We start from the raw sequence: 19,596 nt of genomic DNA on the forward strand, positions 1-19,596 counted from the left end.
TCAGCGGGTAATGGCGGCAGCACCGGCAGCAGCAGCGACGGCGGCGAACCGGCGGTTTGAAAATGGCGGCGGTAACGGCGGCGGCCAATCAGCGCGGCGGGAGGGGCGTGTTGCTAGGAGACGCGTGGGCGGGGAAAAGGGAGAGGGCGGCTCTGAGGGAAGCTGGGCGGGCTGTCGCCCCCGAAGACCGCAGCGTCCCCTAGCGTCTCGCGCCGTGGGAGGACCCCGGCTGGCGGGAAACTGAGGCACGGAGCCGGTGAGCCCGGCCGTCGCCAGCCATCTCCCTCCCGGCCAGCGCTGTTCTCCCTCTCCTCCCGTCCTCCATCCTTCCCCTCAGCCTTTTCTCCTCAGCGAATGCAAGGCCACCACCCTATGTCCTCGTGGAGGGCAGAATATCCTAGTCCCTGTCAGAAGGAGGCAGAAATCAAAAGGGCATTGGGGGAGGAACAACTCCGACCCCTCTAAAAGAAAACCCATACCTCAGAAATCAGTTCAAATCTCAAAAATTTACCTCAGAGGCCCCCCCTCAAACCACACACAGGCAATTTGAATGGGGTGTGAGCTTGGGGATGTGCCCTGGGTGTGGGCATGTGGTTGAGGCAAAGGTTTCCTTCACAGAGCTGCCTACCTGTGCTCCCCGGCCTGGTCCAAACAGTCCCGGTGCGGTATTGCAGAATGACAGAATCCCAGACTGGTGGGGGCTGGCAGGGACCTCTGGAGCTCACCCCGTCCCACCCCTGCTGGAGCAGGCACCCCCAGAGCAGGGGCACAGGGCCGCGTCCAGGCGGGGGGTGAATGTCTCCAGGGAAGGGACCCCACAGCCTCTCTGGGCAGCCTGTGCCCCTGCTCTGGCACCCGCACAGGGAAGGGGTTTGGCCTCATGTTCAGGTGGAGCTTCCCATGTTCCAGCTTGTGCCCGTGGCCCCTTGGCCTGGCGTTGGGCACCGCTGAAAAGAGCCCGGCCCCATCCCCCTGACACCCACCCTTCGGGTATTTATAAGCATTGATGAGATCCCCCCTCAGCCTTCTCTTCTCCAGGCTGAACAAGCCCAGGTCTCTCAGCCTTTCCTCACAAGGGAGATGCTCCAGCCCCTGATCCCCTTGGCAGCTCTGCGCTGGCCTTGCTCCAGCAGTTTCCTGCCCTTCTTGAACTGGGGGGCCCAGAACTGGACACAGCCCTGCAGGTGTGGCCTCACTGGGGCAGAGCAGAGGGGGAGGAGAACCTCCCTCGCCATGCTGGCCATTCAAAGGAAGAAGGTGGGATTTTCATCTCCTGCTCACTGGCAAGGGGAGGGTGAGATCTCACAGGCTGTGGTCCATTGTCTCTGAGCTGCACCATGTCCTGGTAAAAAACACTGTGCAAATGGTTTACAGCGAGGTCTTCAATTCTGATAGTGCTGGACAAAAGCAGACGCCTTGGCTAGACAAACCACAGAAACTCTGCCTTGAAAACCCATCAGGAGCCCTCACGGTTCCTCCTGTCCCACTTTGAGTTAAGTAGTGCTTTGAGCGAGACACTGGGAGAAAGTTTAGATATGCTCAGATGAGGGTATTGATTAGAAATGTGTCCCAGTTGGCTGAGATTTTTCTTTTCCTCCATTTCAGCCTGTTCATTCTGTGGAAAGTGGCTGCCATGGAGGGGATGGGGTGTCTCCCTTTCATGGGGTAGCAGCCCCAACTATTCCCTATAAAAGAGGGTGGGTTATGGTTTATCATTGCTTATAAATTGGAAGTATCTCTTCAGGAGTGCAAATCTGCCTTTAGACCAGACAGTTTTGGCAGAAAGATCTGCTTTTAACAATGCTGGCACCCCAGGCAGCTATTCTGGCATGGTCTTTTACAGTTTATCATGTTGATTTCAGTCGCAGGTTGATCTCAACTTCTGTGTAGTAGTTGGATGAAATGCTTTGAAACCCATAAAAAACCCCACATATGCACAAGGCATTTCACTTGACTTGGCTGTATTTTAGTAATGAATCAGAAATGGATTCTTCAGAGATACTAAAAACCAAGTCTACCTTTTGAAGTGGAACCTGCAGCTCAATTCAGAAAAGTAGATGCCCCCGCTTTAAGCTGAATACAGCAGCCTGCCAAAAGGTTTAATATAACCATATGTGAGACAAAGATTGGAAGGGTATTAGAAAGGAGTTGTGCTTCTATTTTGAAATGTACCATTGGGATAGGAGAAAGAGTAAGCATGCCCAATACACCGGGCTTACTCTCAGCAGAGTATGCCAGAGAAGTCAGACTCAGCACTGATATTATGCCAAAGCTAAGGGAATTAATTTTGCTTATTTTATTCCAGTGCAGACTTAACATGACAAAACTGTGAAGTTTCTATTTTTATTCAAACCTAAACAGTTTAAACAGTTTAGCAAGTTGTATTGCCTCACTTGGTGTTTCATTTATATTGGCTTATAGTTACTGATAGACATTCATACACTTCATCTCTACCAGACAAATTCTTTCACTTCTTTCCAATCCTTCTCCACAGCTGTCTCCTACCCCAGAGACCTTCCCTGCTCAGCTGGACCCTGGATTCTGCATCAGCCATCCACAAACTGGTGTATCCTCCTGATTTTGAAAAGCTTCCAGTCTTTCAAAACCTCCTGTTTTTTGCATTCTCCAGTGGGGGCAGCTGCATCCCTGAGCACTGCGTCCTCCCTGGTACAGTAGGCAGTGAGCCATGGACTTATCAAATGAATTTTCCATCTAGTTGGAGAACTCAGCACAGACATTAATGATCTGAAGGGTGCTTGTGGCAGGCCTTCTCTGCTGGAACTCTAGCTGTGTAGGTCATGAGGGCAAAGCATATCCGAGGATGTGTTCACCAGGTGTGTCTCTCTTGGTGAAGTCAATACTGAAGGCTCTGTTAAACCAATGATGGGATGGGAGAGGATGCCACCCCATCAACAGGTTCAAGCAGGATGCTTGGGTATTCAGGTTGTGGTTGGTGATGCCATAGATCTATGACATGGCCTTCTTGTCTCCTGTGGAGCCTGAGTGCTCCAGGGTGGGGTGGGAGGTCAGCACAGAGCTGCCTGTGGAAGCTCCCTGACTTCAAGTCAATTTGCAGATCTACAGCTTGGATCTGAATGACCAGGAACCCTCGCAGGGTCTACCGATCAGCAGTCAGTAGAAGGGAGTTCTGAGAGACTGCTACAGATGAGTGTACAGTCCAGCTGTAGACTTTTGAAGGCCACGCTTCATTCAGAGTCAATCACAACTGGATTGAACTGTGGCCAGACTGGAGAGGGCAACATGCACTGAAATCTGGACTTGAGCAGAGTCAGGTCTGCTTGTTATCGACTTGTGTCACACCCACGTGTCTTTGCTTTCAGTTACATGTTCAAGAAAAGAAAGTCTCCATCCATCTTCAAGCAGCAGAAGCGTGACAGAACTCAAACTGCCTCCCCTCTGCACCCACTGTGCTTTATCTACCATTTTGGAAATCTCATCAACCAGTGCCCAAATCCAGCATTACCTTCCCAGGGGTGCAGCAGTCCGACTATTGGCAGCATCTCCCTTCCTGCTGATGTGCGACTCACCGTGACAGTAGAAGAGTGGATACCATTCTGAATTTCACGCATAGTGAAACATGTTGGTTGGAGACCGTAGTAAAAGAGAGGTCAGGTGGCACTGGAAAGAGAGGAACAGAGCAGGGAGAAGGAGGTGGAAAATCAGAATCACTGTTACCTTTCTCTAGAGGAGTCTTAAGTCTTTATATTAAATGAATTTAAATTAAAGAGGCTCACCAACAACTCTCCTCAAACTACATCCAGAGTAGTCACAGAATCTGCTGAACAGTGGAAGACAAAGGGGACCTCAAAGCATGGGCTGCAGCTCAGAAGAGGGAAGAACCTCTCATTGTGGGGAACGGGACTCCTGGTGCAAACATTTTAGGAAAGCTGAGAAGCCAGTCCAGCTCAGGGATCCTTTTCACATCGCTCGTAATCCTCTTTATTAGATTTCCACCAATTTTTGGTATCTCTCCAGTGACTGTGGGCTCTGGAGCTGGGTGGATGCTCTGGACAGCTGCTCCCCCCGTCCCCTCTCACTGATGAAGGACCCCGAGGAGCTTGTTTGTTTGCTTGGTTATGCGGACAGGGTCTTGTGGTTGGAGCCCGTGCTTAAGGCAGTACTGCACTGTCCATCTGCGCACCACCCTGTCCGGCAGAGGCGGAAATGCAGAACCCCTGAGGAGGACCGGGGAAGAAGCAAACAGATGCTCTGTGAAAAAAACCTTTCCACATTTTCCATTCCCTGCTCAGAGGCAGTAGCAACAGCACTGATTTCATCAGAGGAGACGGAGGCTGCACAAGAAAATCCTTCCTGATGCTAAGGAGTCCTGCCTCTCACACATTCCTCCCCCGTTCCACCGTATGGCAGTGCCTATCAGACTGGAGGCATCGTGCCCAAGGGTTTCCCCAGCTGCTCGTCACAGGCAGCTATGAGGGCAAGCACTGGGCAGGAGGGGTGCGTGACTCTGATAATCGGCACATGAGCAAGAGTCTTCAGCTAGACACGCCAGCCTCACCCTGACTTACGCATGAGACTTACCAGCTGCATAGCCCCGATAACTGCTACTTGTGCAGTATATGCGCTCACCAGAGCTTGGAATTTTAATAAGCAGAAGTGGATTTAGGATGCTATATAAAGATACTATCTCAAAGTCAGGCATTTAGCTCAACACTGGTTGGTACAACTAGCCTCTTTTGCGATGGGCAGGATGGAAGCTCTGCCATGCTTCGGGCCACATCCTGACTTTGTGGCCGAGTGCCTGCTAGTGTCTGAGACTGTTTACACCACTGAAGATGGATGTGGGCAGCCCAGTGCCCATCAAAGACAAGTAATGGTTGAAGATTATGCCCATGTGATATCCGTGAGATCTCGAGTGGTGCACAATTAGAGTTACTGACAGAGCACAGCCTCTCAGGAACTTGCTACGAAGGTGGTGAGAATCCCACAGATGCTACAGCACCTGCCTGCTCGCAAGTGCTGTCAGGGGTTGCAAAACAGTTTCATTGCATTTCCAGAAGGTCACAATGCTTCAGGAGAAATTTTAAGCTTGAGTTTTGCTCCGTGCTTCATCTTTGAGGCCAGAAAATATTTTGCCCGAAGGAGGCCTTTTGCCTGCTAAGCTTTCTCCTCCCCGCTCTCAGCAAGGAGTGGTAGAGACTCTATTGACCTAAATGTCTGTCTTGTTGGGCCTATTCCCTTTCGGAAAGATTTTTTGGATTAGGCAGGGGATTAGTAACACATGCATTAAGGACTTGTGGTACTCAAACAAGCAGACTTAATTAGGCAAAGATGAAAGCACGCTTCATTGACACCGATCTCTTTCAGGATTCAAAGCGTCAAGTTGTTTTGTAGAATTTTATACACTTGGCAACATTGCTCATTTAAGCACTTACGCTACTTCGAAAGTAGTCATCTGGAGGATTCAAGGCAGCTTAGACATTTATAGTGCCATGAAACCTTAGGCCATAAATTGCACATGATTAGGGTGTGTGTCACCATCAGTATTTAGAGCCATGAAAAAAAAACAAGCCAACCTGTCTTGTATTTTCATCTAGGAAAAAAACTCTAGAAAATAAGTGCTGTAAAACTACATGAAAATTATCCTTGCATTCCAGGTAGTCAGCAAGCATCAGGCTAGATAATACATGTGATTTGCAGCCACGACAGAAACTCTGCCAAGTGACACAATCAACTCATGAAAGGTTTCAGAGCTTCCTCTTCCATGAGGCTTACGAGATACCCAAGCTGGCCAAACTGCCACTCAAAGCCTCAAGTGATGCATTTCCCAACTGTTGCACACTGTGCAGAATTGATTCCTTTTAGAAAAAAAAAAATATCAAGCAAATTAGTTTAGATAATCCAAGTCACTCTACTTTTCCATTCTCAGTCCTTGCACCTTCCATAAACATTACAGTTGAGACTCGCTCATGTTTTGTCTTAGCCAGAGAGCTGAACAATGCAAAAAAAGCCAGTTTTAATAATAGCGCAGCCCCACGTGTATTTTTGAAATGCGTTCCAACTTTCAGAAGATGAAGGAAAAACTGTTTTGCTTTTATATCCTTAAAACGGTTGTTTATGTGGGCCTAATGACAGCATTTATCATTGTCAGAGGTTTCGGACCATTAGAAAAGCCCTGTGAACTGTAAGTAATTAGAATCGTCAGTCATCTGTTAGCTTTGTCTGTGGCAATGGGAAGGGCTCTTCCTCAAAACTTCTCCTTTGCACGGCTCGGCACAGCAGACAAGCAGGTGTCTAGCTACAACATTACAACGCCCTTTTGACACTGCTATGGATTCGATTTCAGCAGCTCCAAAATCATCCTTTTGCATAAGGGAGCAGATATATGTGCAGGAATGGGAAGATCCCACGCAGCCAAGAACAGCCTGGATAATCAAATGTGTCTACCTACCTTTTCCAGCCACGCAGCAGATCTCTGTACACCACACATTCAAATTAATCCCAATAGCTCAAATTGAGCCTCTGTGCTGGAATTTAATTCTTCTAAAACACTTGATGCAAAGCTTCAGTTTTCAGCCCCACTAAAGGCAGTGTTGGTAGCTCTGACGTTAACACGAAGGGAAGCGCTGAGGCTGAGTTCTTCAGCTGGTCATGAATTTGGCAAGAGCTTTTTTAATCCCATCTTTGCTCTAGAAGTTTCCCATGTACAGACAGGTGGGAAGGAAAAGTCTCACTGAGAAGGGCCCTTCGCAGAGGGTCAATAATGAATTGAATCAATGCTGAAATGCGTCAGGCAGTTCCATGGGGAGGACTAACAGCAACGCCCTGGGAACGACAGGGATTCTGGCTCAGCCTCTTTTATTAAAACAAAAACTTGCAAGACTGGTAGTAGGGTCAGCTGCTAAGAGAGCAGAGAGCTGCTAGGATCCCCTGCAGAAGCCGATAAAATCACTGTATTGGCAGAGAGAAAGACACAACTCAGTTTCTTCCAGAAACCTGCGCACAGGCTCTTGACTGATGAAGATAGTTTCAGCTTTGTAGACAGAGAAACGCAGGAGAGAGATCAAGAAATAAATAAACGGCTGTCACAAAGATGAAAACGACTCACGCGGCAGGAAGTTAGTTACTTGGAGTTCTGCTGAACAAATTGAAACTAAAAGTGCCCGGGAACAGATGCTAACGTTGGACAACGTTCAAGGGCACGAGACAAACTGATGGCAGGGAAATGCATTGAGGGTTATTGAGTATGTAGAAATCACACACAGTTCGGAAAGTCCCCGAGCTGAATAAAAATCGGAGGAGAGACTTCAGGGGATATGTTATATACATTTTCCCTGCCCTTTCTGCTTCTCCAAGCAGCTGCTCGTGGCCTCAGCTGGGAGCAGGGCACTGGGAGGCAAACCTTTGCCTGACACATTACAGCCACCCTGAAACTCATTAAAGCATATAAGCCCATCTTTCTCTGAGTTACTTTAGAAGAACTCTTTTCCTTAAAGCATTTACCTCATTACTCCTAAGGCAATTAAAGGGAGAAGAGTAGAAATAACGTTGCAACTTTTGCAAATTTTGCAACTAACCCTTTGCGACTGGAGAATAAATAAAAATATATCCTTGTGCACTCGCTATTTCTACAGCTTAACCCTGCTGCAAAGAAGCCCGTACCCCACAGCTGGTTCCTATCTGCTTTAGGGAACGCAGAGGAAAAGCACAGCTGTGCAGACACAAATAAAGAGATGGTGCTTTCTCCACCCTCGGTTACGGGAATAGCTTTGAGGCAGAGCTGGTTGGGGGAATTCTGCTGGAACTGTGTTCTGCTGAAATATGCAGTTCCATTCCAATCGAGCTGTCTAGCAGAGCGGGATGGGTCTGCCAGGGTTTTATTTGGAAAGAAAAATGAGGGGAGTTGGGGGGGAAAGTGGGATTGTCAAAACATCCCATCCTGATAGCCTTGAAATGAAGGTTTTCAGTTTTAATCGCTTTTTGCTGTAACTATTTGCATTACAATAGAGAATGTTAAAAGTTCCTACTGATGCTGAATGCTTCTTTTGACAGTACGGTATTAGTAATTTACTTTTGTGGCAAGTTAAATTCTTCTTTTTTGTGAGTATATCTGAATGGATCCCCCTGCATCCAAATTGCTCCGCTGTCTCACGCTGCCAGGATGTGTTTGCAGATGGAGGTTGGCTAAAGCAAAATCTGTACATGGGAGGGAGGGGAAGGAAACAACATCAGCAAAACAAGGGGAATTGTCTCTGCTTGCATCTTTCACGTGCACGAAGCAGAAAGGGCTGATGCCAAGGCCAGAGAAGGAGCGGTGTAAAAACGAACCGTGCATGGACAGAGACACATGCAGTGAAATGCTAGAGATATGCAGGGTAATGCTTGGATAAATCATCTCCGGTTATCAGGAACAGATGCCTGAGCTGAGGTTGGGGCCTCACTGCATGATAGATAAAGGACAACTGCTATCAGGAGCAGCGCTTCAAAGTCAGTCCTGGCAAACCTAAATTAGGGTAACAGTGGCCTGAGGCCTCCCTACAAGGAGAAGCAGGGGTGTTCAGAGGACTAGTTGGTCCATCGATAAGTGGGTGCCCCTTGGCAGGGTCCTCATTTGCTCATCAGACATGAGGGTGAAGACCATGTAGCAAAATTTGCGGGGCCACCGTGCGATGGCCACCAAAGCTCCTGAGGGTCGCAACGGCCTTGTGAGTTATGTGCTCGTCGCCGGATGAGCTTTGGGAACAGCTGGCACGGCCTAAGTTCCTCCCCTGTCAGAAGCTCGTTAGCGGGCACCGGCATTAAGTGGGACGAGTCCAGTTTTGCCCAGGTCACTGGGGAGTTCCCATTAATGGTGTTAGTGGCTTTATGCCTCTGGAGGACAACGGATGCAGACGGAGACCTGCTGGGGAACGGGATCTGGCAGTTCAGGCTAAAGCGGAGGATGGAGATCTCTAGGACTGTCGTTCTGCATATTCGGCCAGCGCTGAATTAACTTGAAAAGACAATAACTGCCTTCGGGGGGCTGAGGGTGTGGAAAGTTGGCAGCTTTTACTCCCCAGAAAAAGGCATAATGAGAGCCAGTGGCTGGAAGCTTATGCTAGAGAAATTCACATGTGAAACAGGGAGCAAATTTAACTAGGTGAGCAATTAAACATGGGAACAAATTATTTCTGAAATGGTGGATTTTGGAACTACATGAATCACTGACTTTTTTTTTTCAGTTCAGCCAATGAACCAAAAACACTGAAAAATCCCACATTTGGCTCGGCCTGAAGCAAAGTGAATTTCCCCCCCCCACCCCCTACTTTTTCCTGCTTCAGCAACACCAAAAATTAATATTGAATTACACAAAATAATATTGAATTAAATATTTTGTCTTCCCAGGGACAAAACCTTTTGATTCCATGGGGGCTCCTCTAACAAAAGTAAGGGACAGGCATCAAAGGTGACATTTAAACGCACGGCAAAAGCAGTATCTTCTCTGTTCCTCAGCAGCCTGGTGAGTCAAGTGCTTGCTCCCGGTGTGGCCACAGATCAGTTCTGCCCTCCATCTCAGCACACTCATCCGGCATGTTTTGGGACACCACCCACATCCTCACGGGTAAGGATTTGCCCTGTAGAGGCGGCGAACAGCAGCTGGTGCCAGACCACATGGTGGGACAGCAATAGGAAGACCAGGGAGAGTGAGGAGGCAATATTTAGGGTGTGGGAGTGGGAAAAAGGAGGCAGCAGCTGTGAGGTCTGGCTATAAAAAGGCTGGGAGCTGCCGCGAAGGGTCCTCTGAGGGGGGTGGTCTCTGTCCTTCCTGTTGGTGCCAGTCTAAATATGTCTTGGAGCTGAGATTGCAGGCAGGTTTTCTCTGTCACCACCAGACTATAGCATTTGCCTCTTTTGCTATCCATTTCCCAAGAAAGAGAGAAATCAGCCCCAAATTTTTTTGGTTTGGGGTTGACCAAAAGCACATCATTTAGTGAATAAATCCGTCATGCTCTAAGTGGCCCGGGTTCCTCATTTTCTCTTTTCTCATTGAGGAACAGATGCCTCTTGGAAAGAGATCTTCTCTGACCAGCAGGCTTGGTGCACACATTTGGGAGGCTCTTTGTTTAAGCCAGAAGAGAATAGCTTCTCAGAGGCCACCTTTATTCCCAGCAGAGGTTTGGAGGCCACCACACTGACAGTGTTTGCATGATCCTCCATCTAGCAAAAGAACCCTGCCTGACCCAATTATGGCTGAATTCCTCCACTTCCAAAACAGGCAGAGCCATGTGCTCAACCTGCTTGGTTCGAATTCCCTAAAACCATGGCATAGCCCCAAGCAGGAACAGGGTAGCGCTCCCATCTGCCCTTAGAGGCCAAGGTTGGGCTGAACATGCCAGTGGAGGAGAGCTCTTCCATAGAGGCCTTCCTTTTGCAGATCAGCTCATCTCTTTGGCCGTTGAGTCTGCAGTCTTGTTCCCATGTCTCAGCAGAGCTGGGGGTGGATACCCACCGCGCTCTGGGCTCAGCTGAGCCCATATGCGGTGCTGACGTTATAAAGGGAAATAAAGATTCTCTAAAGAAATTTACCCTGTGGCTGGGGATGTTCTTACCACCAGGTCGGCGTATAACAGGTCCTTGGCGAGAGGGTTAATTTTGCCTCCTAAGAACACCTTGGGGTCAACTTAGAACAGGTTGCTTGAGGACTTGAGCAGGTGAGTTTTGACTACATTCAGGGATGAAAATTTCCTTATCTTTAGGTTCCTGCTCGAATGCCTGACCACCTTCATGGTGAGATGAAAGGTGTCCCCTTCTCGAGGATGAACAAGCCCTGTTACCCTGTCTGCCCCTGTCCTGTACTCCAAATCTGACCAGCTCGGTGGTCTGCAATGGGCTTTCTCTGGTATACCTGCATCTATCTTGTACTGGTCAGCTCAAACTGGAGCCAGTAAGCAGTGAGGATTTTACAAATTCTGAACAGAGGAAAAACTCCTCATCCTTGACTGCCTGGCTTCGCTCATGCTGATACAGTCTGTGACACGGTTATCGTGGTTATCTACCCCACCCCAGAGCTGTTAACCTGTTGCAGCTATGGTTGAACCACAGAAGGTTTGGGAACATTTTAATGGGAGAATGCAGAGGTAAATAAGAGAATTAGTAAACAAGTTACCACTGACCGCTCTTGTCTACCTGCTGCTAGTAACCACACGGGCACTAATGAGTCTTCAGGGCAGATCCAAAGCAGTCTTAAAGATACAGCTACCTCCTTGCAGGATGAGGCCAAAACTGGCTCAGAGTCCTTATGTCAGCTCTTGGCAGGAGGGCAAAATGAACCCTTAATAGCTAGCAGGTGAGGCAAACAGAGGGTCTGAGCCTACACCTGAATGTCCCAGAGATGCAAAAGTCAGCAGATTCCCATGAAGGTGATAGAGCATACGGAGCAAAGACCAAAAATTGCAGGATTCTCCCTAAAAATAGACAAGACACAGCACATCAGTGGCAGTGCTCTGAAAAATGATAAGGGGAAGATTGTTTCTGCTGGATAAAGTGAATCATATGGGGGCACTCCGACTTCCCCAGAGTTTCCTTCTTTTTAGCCAAACTTTGGCATCTATTCTTTTCCTGCCCCCGCCCAGTTCAGGCTCTTTGAAAAAAAAAAAAAGTACTATAAAAGCTCACATTGCACTGTAGCCAAGGCTGTTTAATCACAGAAATTGCACTAGCTAGACACTAATAGATCATTTCATCCCTTGCTATTTCTAGAGATGCAAAGGAAAAGGAGCTCTGTTCCTTTAAGCTAGCAGAAAGCTTCTTTATATTCAGGTGGAGTCAAGCCTTCCTGGGCTATAAAGTTGCAGGGAGAGGCAGGGGTAGCAGCTGTTTTGCTTAGATCTTAGCAAGCTTCCAGTCTCACCATGGTAAGAGCATGCCTTGTATTTGTGTTAGTCTAAACTTAAAATATAGACTGTGTATTTTCCAAGTGTACTGAGCTAAACAGCTTGTTCTTTTTCTCTCCTTTCTCCTGGGGATGTTAATTCCAAACAGCTTTGTTTAATTGCTGATTACCTTATGGTTTATTGATTCAATGTTTGCTCCTTATAAGGGAAAAGTGAGGGACTTGGTTGGAGAAGAGCTATTTAGGTGGCCTCTTGCTGCTTTTCTCTCTGAGCTTGCAGCTCCTGAGGTGTGGTCTGTAGAGTTGCAAAGTTCCTGTCCTCTTTAATGCAAGTTGGGTTTTACTTTTTTTGGGGGGGAACCAGCATATCTTGATACACAACTGTGTGATAAACTGAAGTTTAAATTTTGACACTGCTGGCCCTTTTCCCAAAGATTAATGCTTCAACTCTTGCACTGCCACAGGGAACTAGTGCAACTTGCAGAGACCTTTAGGGTTTTTTCCTTAGGAGTGAGCTGCCATGTTGCCTTTGTCTGCTACAAACCCTTGGGATTAGATATTAAATGAATAAAGTCCCCCTTCCCTCTAGCTTTTTTAATTGAATCTTTAAAGAGTTTGCAGCTGTGAAACTGAAGTGGACTGATCTGGTTACTAAAAAAACTGCAACCCTGAGGAGGGCTGGCTGATCTAGCTGAAACTCTTTGTAAAGAATAACGTGACTGTCACCTTGTTGTGCAAAAGACTAACTTGTTGGAAAGTCTGATGGTGTCCCTTTGCATGTTGCAAATGGAAGAAAACTTCAAAGGAGCTCTTAGTGAGCCAGCTTTTGAGCTTTTCCTTTTATCTGCTGACTTCTAGAGTCTGTCTTGGCTATAAAACAGTTAAACATTTACATTGTATTTCCAATGGGGAAATCAGCTGGACAACAATAGGCTGCCTATAGCCAGAGTCTGTAAAATGCAGTTCATCTTGATGCAAATGTTGGAAATCTGGAATCTCAGAAAACCTTCTGGCATACTTGGGGAGGGGGGAACCTGCAGAAAAAAGCTAAAAAGCTGCACTTTCTTCCTTCCAGCAGATTCTCTTTTTTCTTTTTTTTTTTTGTTTGCTTTTTGGTTTTTTTTTCCCCATTCCCTGTGCTCTGGGCTGAAAATACCAGTGCTCCCTTGAAGCAGGTGTTGGGACTAGGGAGCTGGGTGAGCGGAGCAGCTGTCCCAGCTCGCGCTGGTGAAGCGGCTGTGGCGCTAACCCTCGCAAACTGTGGCGAGGAGCTATTGCAACCATCTTGCTGAGAGGGATGGGCAAATGGCAGTCAGCATTTCCCACATAGTGCAAATATCAGGTTGGAGAGGGAGGACTTCGACACGGCCTCCGCACCCAGCAGAACTGGTGGCCTCGGCCCAGACTGGGATTAAGCAGTGTTTAGCCAGCTGCGGGTGAAGGGCTTGGTGTACCTCTGCAGTACCAGGAAGGTCCATCCAGTTGGTGTCTAGCTTTATGGTGGATGACCTGGAAATGCAATGGTCATTGGAGTTGCTGGTGGACTGAGAAATGTCCTGGCACATCCATGCTTAGAGGCTGAGAGGGGAGAAGTTGCATTGCGTCCTCTCCTGATGGCTACTGCCACAAGTGGTTGGTGGCCAGGACTGTCTAGGATTACTTAGAGGGTAGTGATTTTCAAGGGGCAGAGTCCTTCTGGCAGGATAGTCATGCTTAGGACGGCGCACACATAGAGTGTCCTCTCAACTCTGAGACATCTGGGCTGTCAGTGGCATTTATCGTGCTCTGCTCAAGGTGGGCTACTTGGAGCAGGCGAGATAAGCTTCTCTGTAGAGACCCCAGCTCTGGGTAGGACTGGGTGGTGGTGTGAAATGAGGTGACACCTGAACCAAGCTGCCCATCAATGCTACAGATAATGGGATCAGCTGTACTGCTTGCAGCTCCCAGGTGGGATCACCAGCTCACTTTCGTGGTGATCCCTTGGGAAGCAGCACTGCCCCATGCTGTGTATGGCAGTAATTGGGAGTCTCTGCCTGGGAGCTGGGACATGAGCCTCTGACATAGCTGAAGCAGTGCTTTGATCTTGGGGTGGTTGAGACAGCAGAGATGCCAATTACCCAGGGAAGTGCACAACCATCAAAAGTCCTCAGTCTCCAGAAGACGCCAGTACCTCCAATACTGCCCTGGAGGGAGTCAGAGGCTCCTGGAGGGTGACCTGGTTACACAGGACTCTGAGCCTCTCCCCGGGTGTCAGCCTGCCCTGTTCTGGCCCCAGGTGACTGCTGGTTTCCTCCAGCCTCATTTTCTGCTGTGAATCCCAGCTTGGCTGTGGGTTTTCCAAGCTTGGCTTCTCCCTTCTTGGTGAGGAGCAATTTTAGTTCAGGGAGCCTGGAGCTGTTTCCCCTGATGCCCCATTGCTCTGAGACCTGGGAGACTGACAGCAGCTCCACTCCATGGCAGGGCCAGCTAAGCGCTGATCGAGGAGCTAGCACTGCTCAGCTGCTTCCTGCCTCAGCATGAAGCCCACCACCTCCTTCCTTCCTTCTCCCCTGGGCTGGGAGAGCCCTTCCTAGGGATGCTATGTGTGCAGCTCAGCTGTGTCCAGCTGTCCTGCAGATTACAGTTTGATCCTCGTTCCAACTCCTGGTGGTGCGCGGAAGCCGCCTGTTTCCCTAATCAACCGCAGTAGCAAATGGCTCAAACAAGAACTGTGGGGGCTAGCGCTAAGTTACAGGATATCTAAAAATCACCTTAACAAACCATTTCCCCTTCCAGAGGGAATGCATTTCCATCCACATCGGGCAGGCTGGCGTGCAGATGGGCAATGCCTGCTGGGAGCTGTACTGCCTTGAGCACGGGATCCAGGCAGATGGGACCATTCCTGGCCCCAAGCAGGTGAAACCTGTGGAGCTGAAGTCTGAACAAGTGGATTCTTCTTTTGAGACCTTCTTCTGTGAGACAGCGTCTGGGAAGCACGTGCCCCGGGCGGTCTTCATAGACTTGGAGCCCACTGTCATCGGTAATAGTGGGGCAGCTGGGTGTTGTGGCATCTTTAACTCCTGACCCTTCTTTCTTGGGGCTCGTGCTGTTGCCCATATTGCCCAGCAGCTCCCACTCCTCTGCTCTAGCAAAATATCTCCAGCTATCCAAAGGGGACAAAGTTTGCATTTCCAAGTGGACCTGGACTGACAAACCTGTTACTCCTATTACACTGACTTGTCTTTAGTTGATCCCTCCTTTTAAGAGACCTGCTGTCTCAAGCAGGATTTCAGCAGGTGTAAAGTGGCATGGGCTTATTAACCTCAGTGGCTCTGAACTGAATTACACCATCCTATGACCTGATGTGGCACATTTGGTTTTAATGCTACCTGTGAAGCCTCTTTGGGCAGATGGATGCTACACATTTAATGGTTCTGTGGAAACTGGGTGTCTTGCTGCTGCAAGCTTTCTACTTCCCCTTCCAGCCCCAGTTCCTTTAGTGATGTCTGGGTATTTGAGTCAGTCGTGGAACTTTGATTTGGAGTACCTTCCTAGAAAACAAACTATTTTTTTGCTCAAGCTACTGGTGGAAATGACTCCCAACCACCTGCATCCATCTACCTGCCTCTGCCTTCTAGGCTTCTCCCAGGCATTTGCTCCTATCTTACCATCTAGTATGTGTGACTCATTATCTCATCTAATGGAAGGAATGTAGACTTTTGTTCTGGTTCCACTTAATTTTTAGGCACCTTATCAAGGCACTAAATTGAGAACCTAGTGAGTGAGCCAGTAAATATGAAATGTATCCAATATTGAGACTGACTGGGTTTAAATAACCTCTGGAGGTGTCTCCAACCTCACTGACTGCATGGAGCCTAGAGAAACTGTTCCTAATACCTGTCTTCATAAGGTGCCTGAAGCTGGGTCAGGCACATCTAGCAGAAATGTCAACACTGGAGGCACTGTCTCCTCTTCAGTGTGCTGCAGAGCAGAGGATGGAGGTAGTGCTTCCAGTCACCTCCAGATGCTTTGCAATAAGCAGGAAACACAAGCTGCATATGGTAACTATAATCCTACAATAATATTGGAAACATAGGCAGTGTCCTAACTCTTTAAGCCAAATTGTGTTAGAATCTCAAGGTGGCTGCTGGGTGAAGATGGAGGAGGTAGAGTAGGACCTGGACAGGGTTATTCTTACCCCTTCCATTGTTCCCAGTCTGAACTAACCATGCCACGACTGTCATCTCACATGGACTCTTGGTAGATTTGCTATGTGTTTTACTCTGTCACTCTAGTGTCTAACTTGTAACTGTGTGCTGCTTTCTCTGTGACTGCTTTTCCTTGTGTAGATGAGATCAGGACTGGGACCTACCATGCACTCTTCCACCCAGAGCAGCTCATCAGTGGCAAGGAAGATGCTGCCAACAACTATGCTCGTGGCCACTATACCATCGGAAAGGAGATTATAGACACTGTCCTTAGCAGAATTCGTAAAATGGTAAGAGAAAAGATTGTCTTTCCCTTAAAATAACACACCATGGATAATACAATTAAACTTTAGGTTTGGGTGAAAATCTTAGGAGAAAAAACCCTTTACATGAGTTCAAGGGCTGCTGCTGCTATGATTAGATTTGGGGCTCAGCAAATCAAGGGGCCATGTGAACCTGTACATCTGCCCTAAAAGCAACTGTCATTGCATATCACACATTTATGAAGTGACAACACTAGACCTAAGAGACAGAAGAGAAGGACTTTTGACCACAGGGTAAGTTCACACCCTGGTTGTGCAATTGCAGATACTGATTCTGAATGGACAACTGGTAGTCAGGCTGGGAAGATCAAACTCCACATATGATAGTAATGAAGGAGGAGTGTAAAAATGTACTTGGATGCCTGTTGGTGAAATATTTTTGAGATGTCTCCTAAGGGTCTAGGACCCACATGCTACCTCCCATCCGCTCTCAGGTGCTGAGGTGCGCATTGAGCTGATAATGCAGCAATTTGCCAAGAGTTTCCATCTGACCATACAGAGCTCCCTATGCTGCCATTGAGTAAGACACATACATTTAAGATGCTCACTAGGGTGATGTACTGAGTGAATCCACCCTAGGGACTGGGTGCATTCTGGCCAGTAGGTGCTCTAAGCAGAATTTATTGCTTTTTTCATTTGGGATAGTTATTCCAGTCCTTAATAGAGAGAGGTAAATATACATTCTTCTGCTGCAGGCTGACCAGTGCAGTGGACTCCAAGGGTTCCTGGTCTTCCACAGCTTTGGGGGAGGCACAGGCTCCGGCTTCACCTCCCTCCTCATGGAGCGGCTCTCTGTGGAGTACAGCAAGAAGTCCAAGCTGGAGTTCTCTGTGTACCCAGCCCCACAGGTCTCCACGGCAGTGGTGGAGCCCTACAACTCCATCCTCACCACGCACACCACCCTGGAGCACTCGGACTGCTCCTTCATGGTGGACAACGAAGCCATCTATGACATCTGCAACCGCAACCTGGACATCGAGCGTCCCACCTACACCAACCTCAACAGGCTGATTGGGCAGATAGTTTCATCAGTCACTGCCTCCTTGAGATTTAACGGTGCTTTGAATGTTGACCTGATTGAATTTCAGACCAACCTGGTGCCCTACCCACGGATACACTTCCCCCTCACCACCTATGCACCCATCATCTCAGCGGAGAAGGCCTACCACGAGCAGCTGTCAGTGCCAGAGATCACCAACGCTTGCTTTGAGTTCTCCAACCAGATGGTGAAGTGTGACCCACGCCGTGGCAAGTACATGGCGTGCTGCCTGCTGTACCGGGGCGATGTGGTGCCCAAGGATGTGAACGCGGCCATTGCAGCCATTAAAACACGCCGGTCGATCCAGTTTGTGGACTGGTGCCCCACGGGCTTCAAGGTGGGTATCAACTACCAGCCTCCCACGGTGGTGCCTGGGGGCGACCTGGCCAAGGTGCAGCGGGCTGTCTGCATGCTGAGCAACACCACGGCCATTGCGGAGGCGTGGGCTCGCCTGGACCACAAGTTTGACCTGATGTACGCCAAGCGAGCCTTTGTGCACTGGTACGTGGGGGAGGGCATGGAGGAGGGGGAGTTTTCGGAGGCCAGGGAAGACCTGGCTGCCCTGGAGAAGGATTATGAGGAGGTTGGAAGGGACTCAGCAGATGGAGAAGAAGATGAGGCTGATGAGGATGAATATTAACAAACTTCAGTCTGTTTTTAATGAAGTCAAACCTCGGATGAAATACAAACCCTCTGTCATCAGGCTCAACAGTTTCTAAGTGCCTGGAGGTGCCCAAGGATTGGCCTGAACCTCAATGCTACTGTTTGACGTATTATACCTTTCCTGCTTGCATAGTCTATGTGCTCATAGTGCACTTCTGTAGCATGGGTGTCTCAAGCTTTATCACACTGCTTTTTATCAATGAGTGAAGCTGAATAGGTGCCTGGCTTAGTGTTGGGGACACATCCTGCCTGGGCAGAGGATCCTGGTTCCTAGTCCAGGGGAATGCTGCAAGCTGCCTGCTTTGGCTCAAATGGCAATTTCTTGCTCTGGCTTTTACTGTAAAAGCACCTTTTAAGTAGAAATGTACCTGTACACTTCTATGCAACTGTCTTTTTTTATTTGAATAAAGACTTTTTTTTTTCCTCCAAGTTCTTTAGATTTAATCAGGCTGTCTGTGTGGGGATGTCCCAACTGCATGGATGTTGTCTTGGGGAGAATAGCAAATGCTGATAAGGGTGTGTTCTGGGTAGGCCCTCTGTGAGGATCATCAACCATAATTATGGCTGTGAGGGAAATGACCTATATCCTGCAGGGACTTGTCTGTCTGAGGCTGGATGATGCTCCCCTTGTCTCTAAGAGAAGCCCAGAGGAAGCTTGTCTGGGAGCAGGCAGGGATGGTCCAGTTTGACTAGTGCCTTAATGGGGAGTGGGTAACAAGCATATTCCTGGTGGGGTTTTGCCGCCTCACCAGCTCTGGTGAAGGTGGTTTGTTGCCTGACAAAGTCCTGGTTGTTGAGGCAGTGCTGGAGCTCTGAGCTGCTGTCTTGCTCAGGAGTTGGTGTGTGTGAAACCAGCCCTGTGTGCCTGGGGTGGGAGTTTGCCCATGTCATGGGGTGGTGCAGGAGGAAGAACGGTGAAATGCCCCGATAAGATATGGAGAGGGAATGTTTGTAAGCCTGTGGGATAGGAGAATGGCTGGCTCCATGCTGCACAGAGTCTCTAGGTGCCCTGCTCATGGCTGTTGCATTATGCTTTGTTTTATACCATAGCCCCACATCCACCTTCCATTTCAATGCTGGGCTCTGTCTCAAATTGGAGTTCTTTCCCCCTAGACCTCCTCTGTGCCTTGTAGCTACAGCTGCCCTCTCCCCTGGTTGGGGTATGATTCTGGAGATGTTCCCAAAGCGATGCACTGGGAGGCACAGCCAGGGATAGTTAGAGGGATGGGGAATTGTTCCTGTGTCCTATATGTGGGAGATGAAGACGGAGGAAGCCCTGAGGCCCCTCTTGGCTGCAGTTAACCTAAAAAGCCAGGGTACTGACAGCATGACTGGGCAGTAGATCAATCCCTAGGAAGAACCCTGTTGGGCTGAAGCCCTCTCTGTGCTCAACTCACTGCTGTCAGGTTGCCTGAGCCAAAATGTTAGGCATGGGGGAGGCTGATGTGCTGGGAATTTTCCAGGCATGGCCTTGAGGGCTGCCACCTTTCCCTGGTGGCTCCATTCCCCACCCCCCCGAGACAGCTGGGGCTG

At 48.7% G+C, this 19,596-nt stretch overlaps 1 protein-coding gene across 1 annotated transcript; it reads left to right on the plus strand.

Annotated features, from left to right (window-relative positions):
• Positions 1-11,671: 11,671 nt before the first annotated feature.
• Positions 11,672-18,492, plus strand: LOC104049172 (tubulin alpha-3 chain). Its single transcript, XM_064442108.1, has 4 exons — positions 11,672-11,873; positions 14,627-14,870; positions 16,180-16,328; positions 17,057-18,492. The coding sequence occupies exons 1-4, from the start codon at positions 11,871-11,873 to the stop codon at positions 18,038-18,040; spliced, it is 1,380 nt and encodes a 459-aa protein (XP_064298178.1). The 5' UTR covers positions 11,672-11,870; the 3' UTR covers positions 18,041-18,492.
• Positions 18,493-19,596: the final 1,104 nt, after the last annotated feature.

Source organism: Phalacrocorax carbo, chromosome 1, assembly GCF_963921805.1.
Source record: "Phalacrocorax carbo chromosome 1, bPhaCar2.1, whole genome shotgun sequence".
Taxonomy (NCBI): domain Eukaryota; kingdom Metazoa; phylum Chordata; class Aves; order Suliformes; family Phalacrocoracidae; genus Phalacrocorax; species Phalacrocorax carbo.

Coding starts and splice junctions, on each gene's coding strand:
- LOC104049172 (XM_064442108.1), top strand. Junction 14,871..16,179: donor CTTGGAGCCCACTGTCATCG/GTAATAGTGGGG, acceptor TTCCTTGTGTAG/ATGAGATCAGGACTGGGACC. Junction 16,329..17,056: donor TTAGCAGAATTCGTAAAATG/GTAAGAGAAAAG, acceptor CTTCTGCTGCAG/GCTGACCAGTGCAGTGGACT.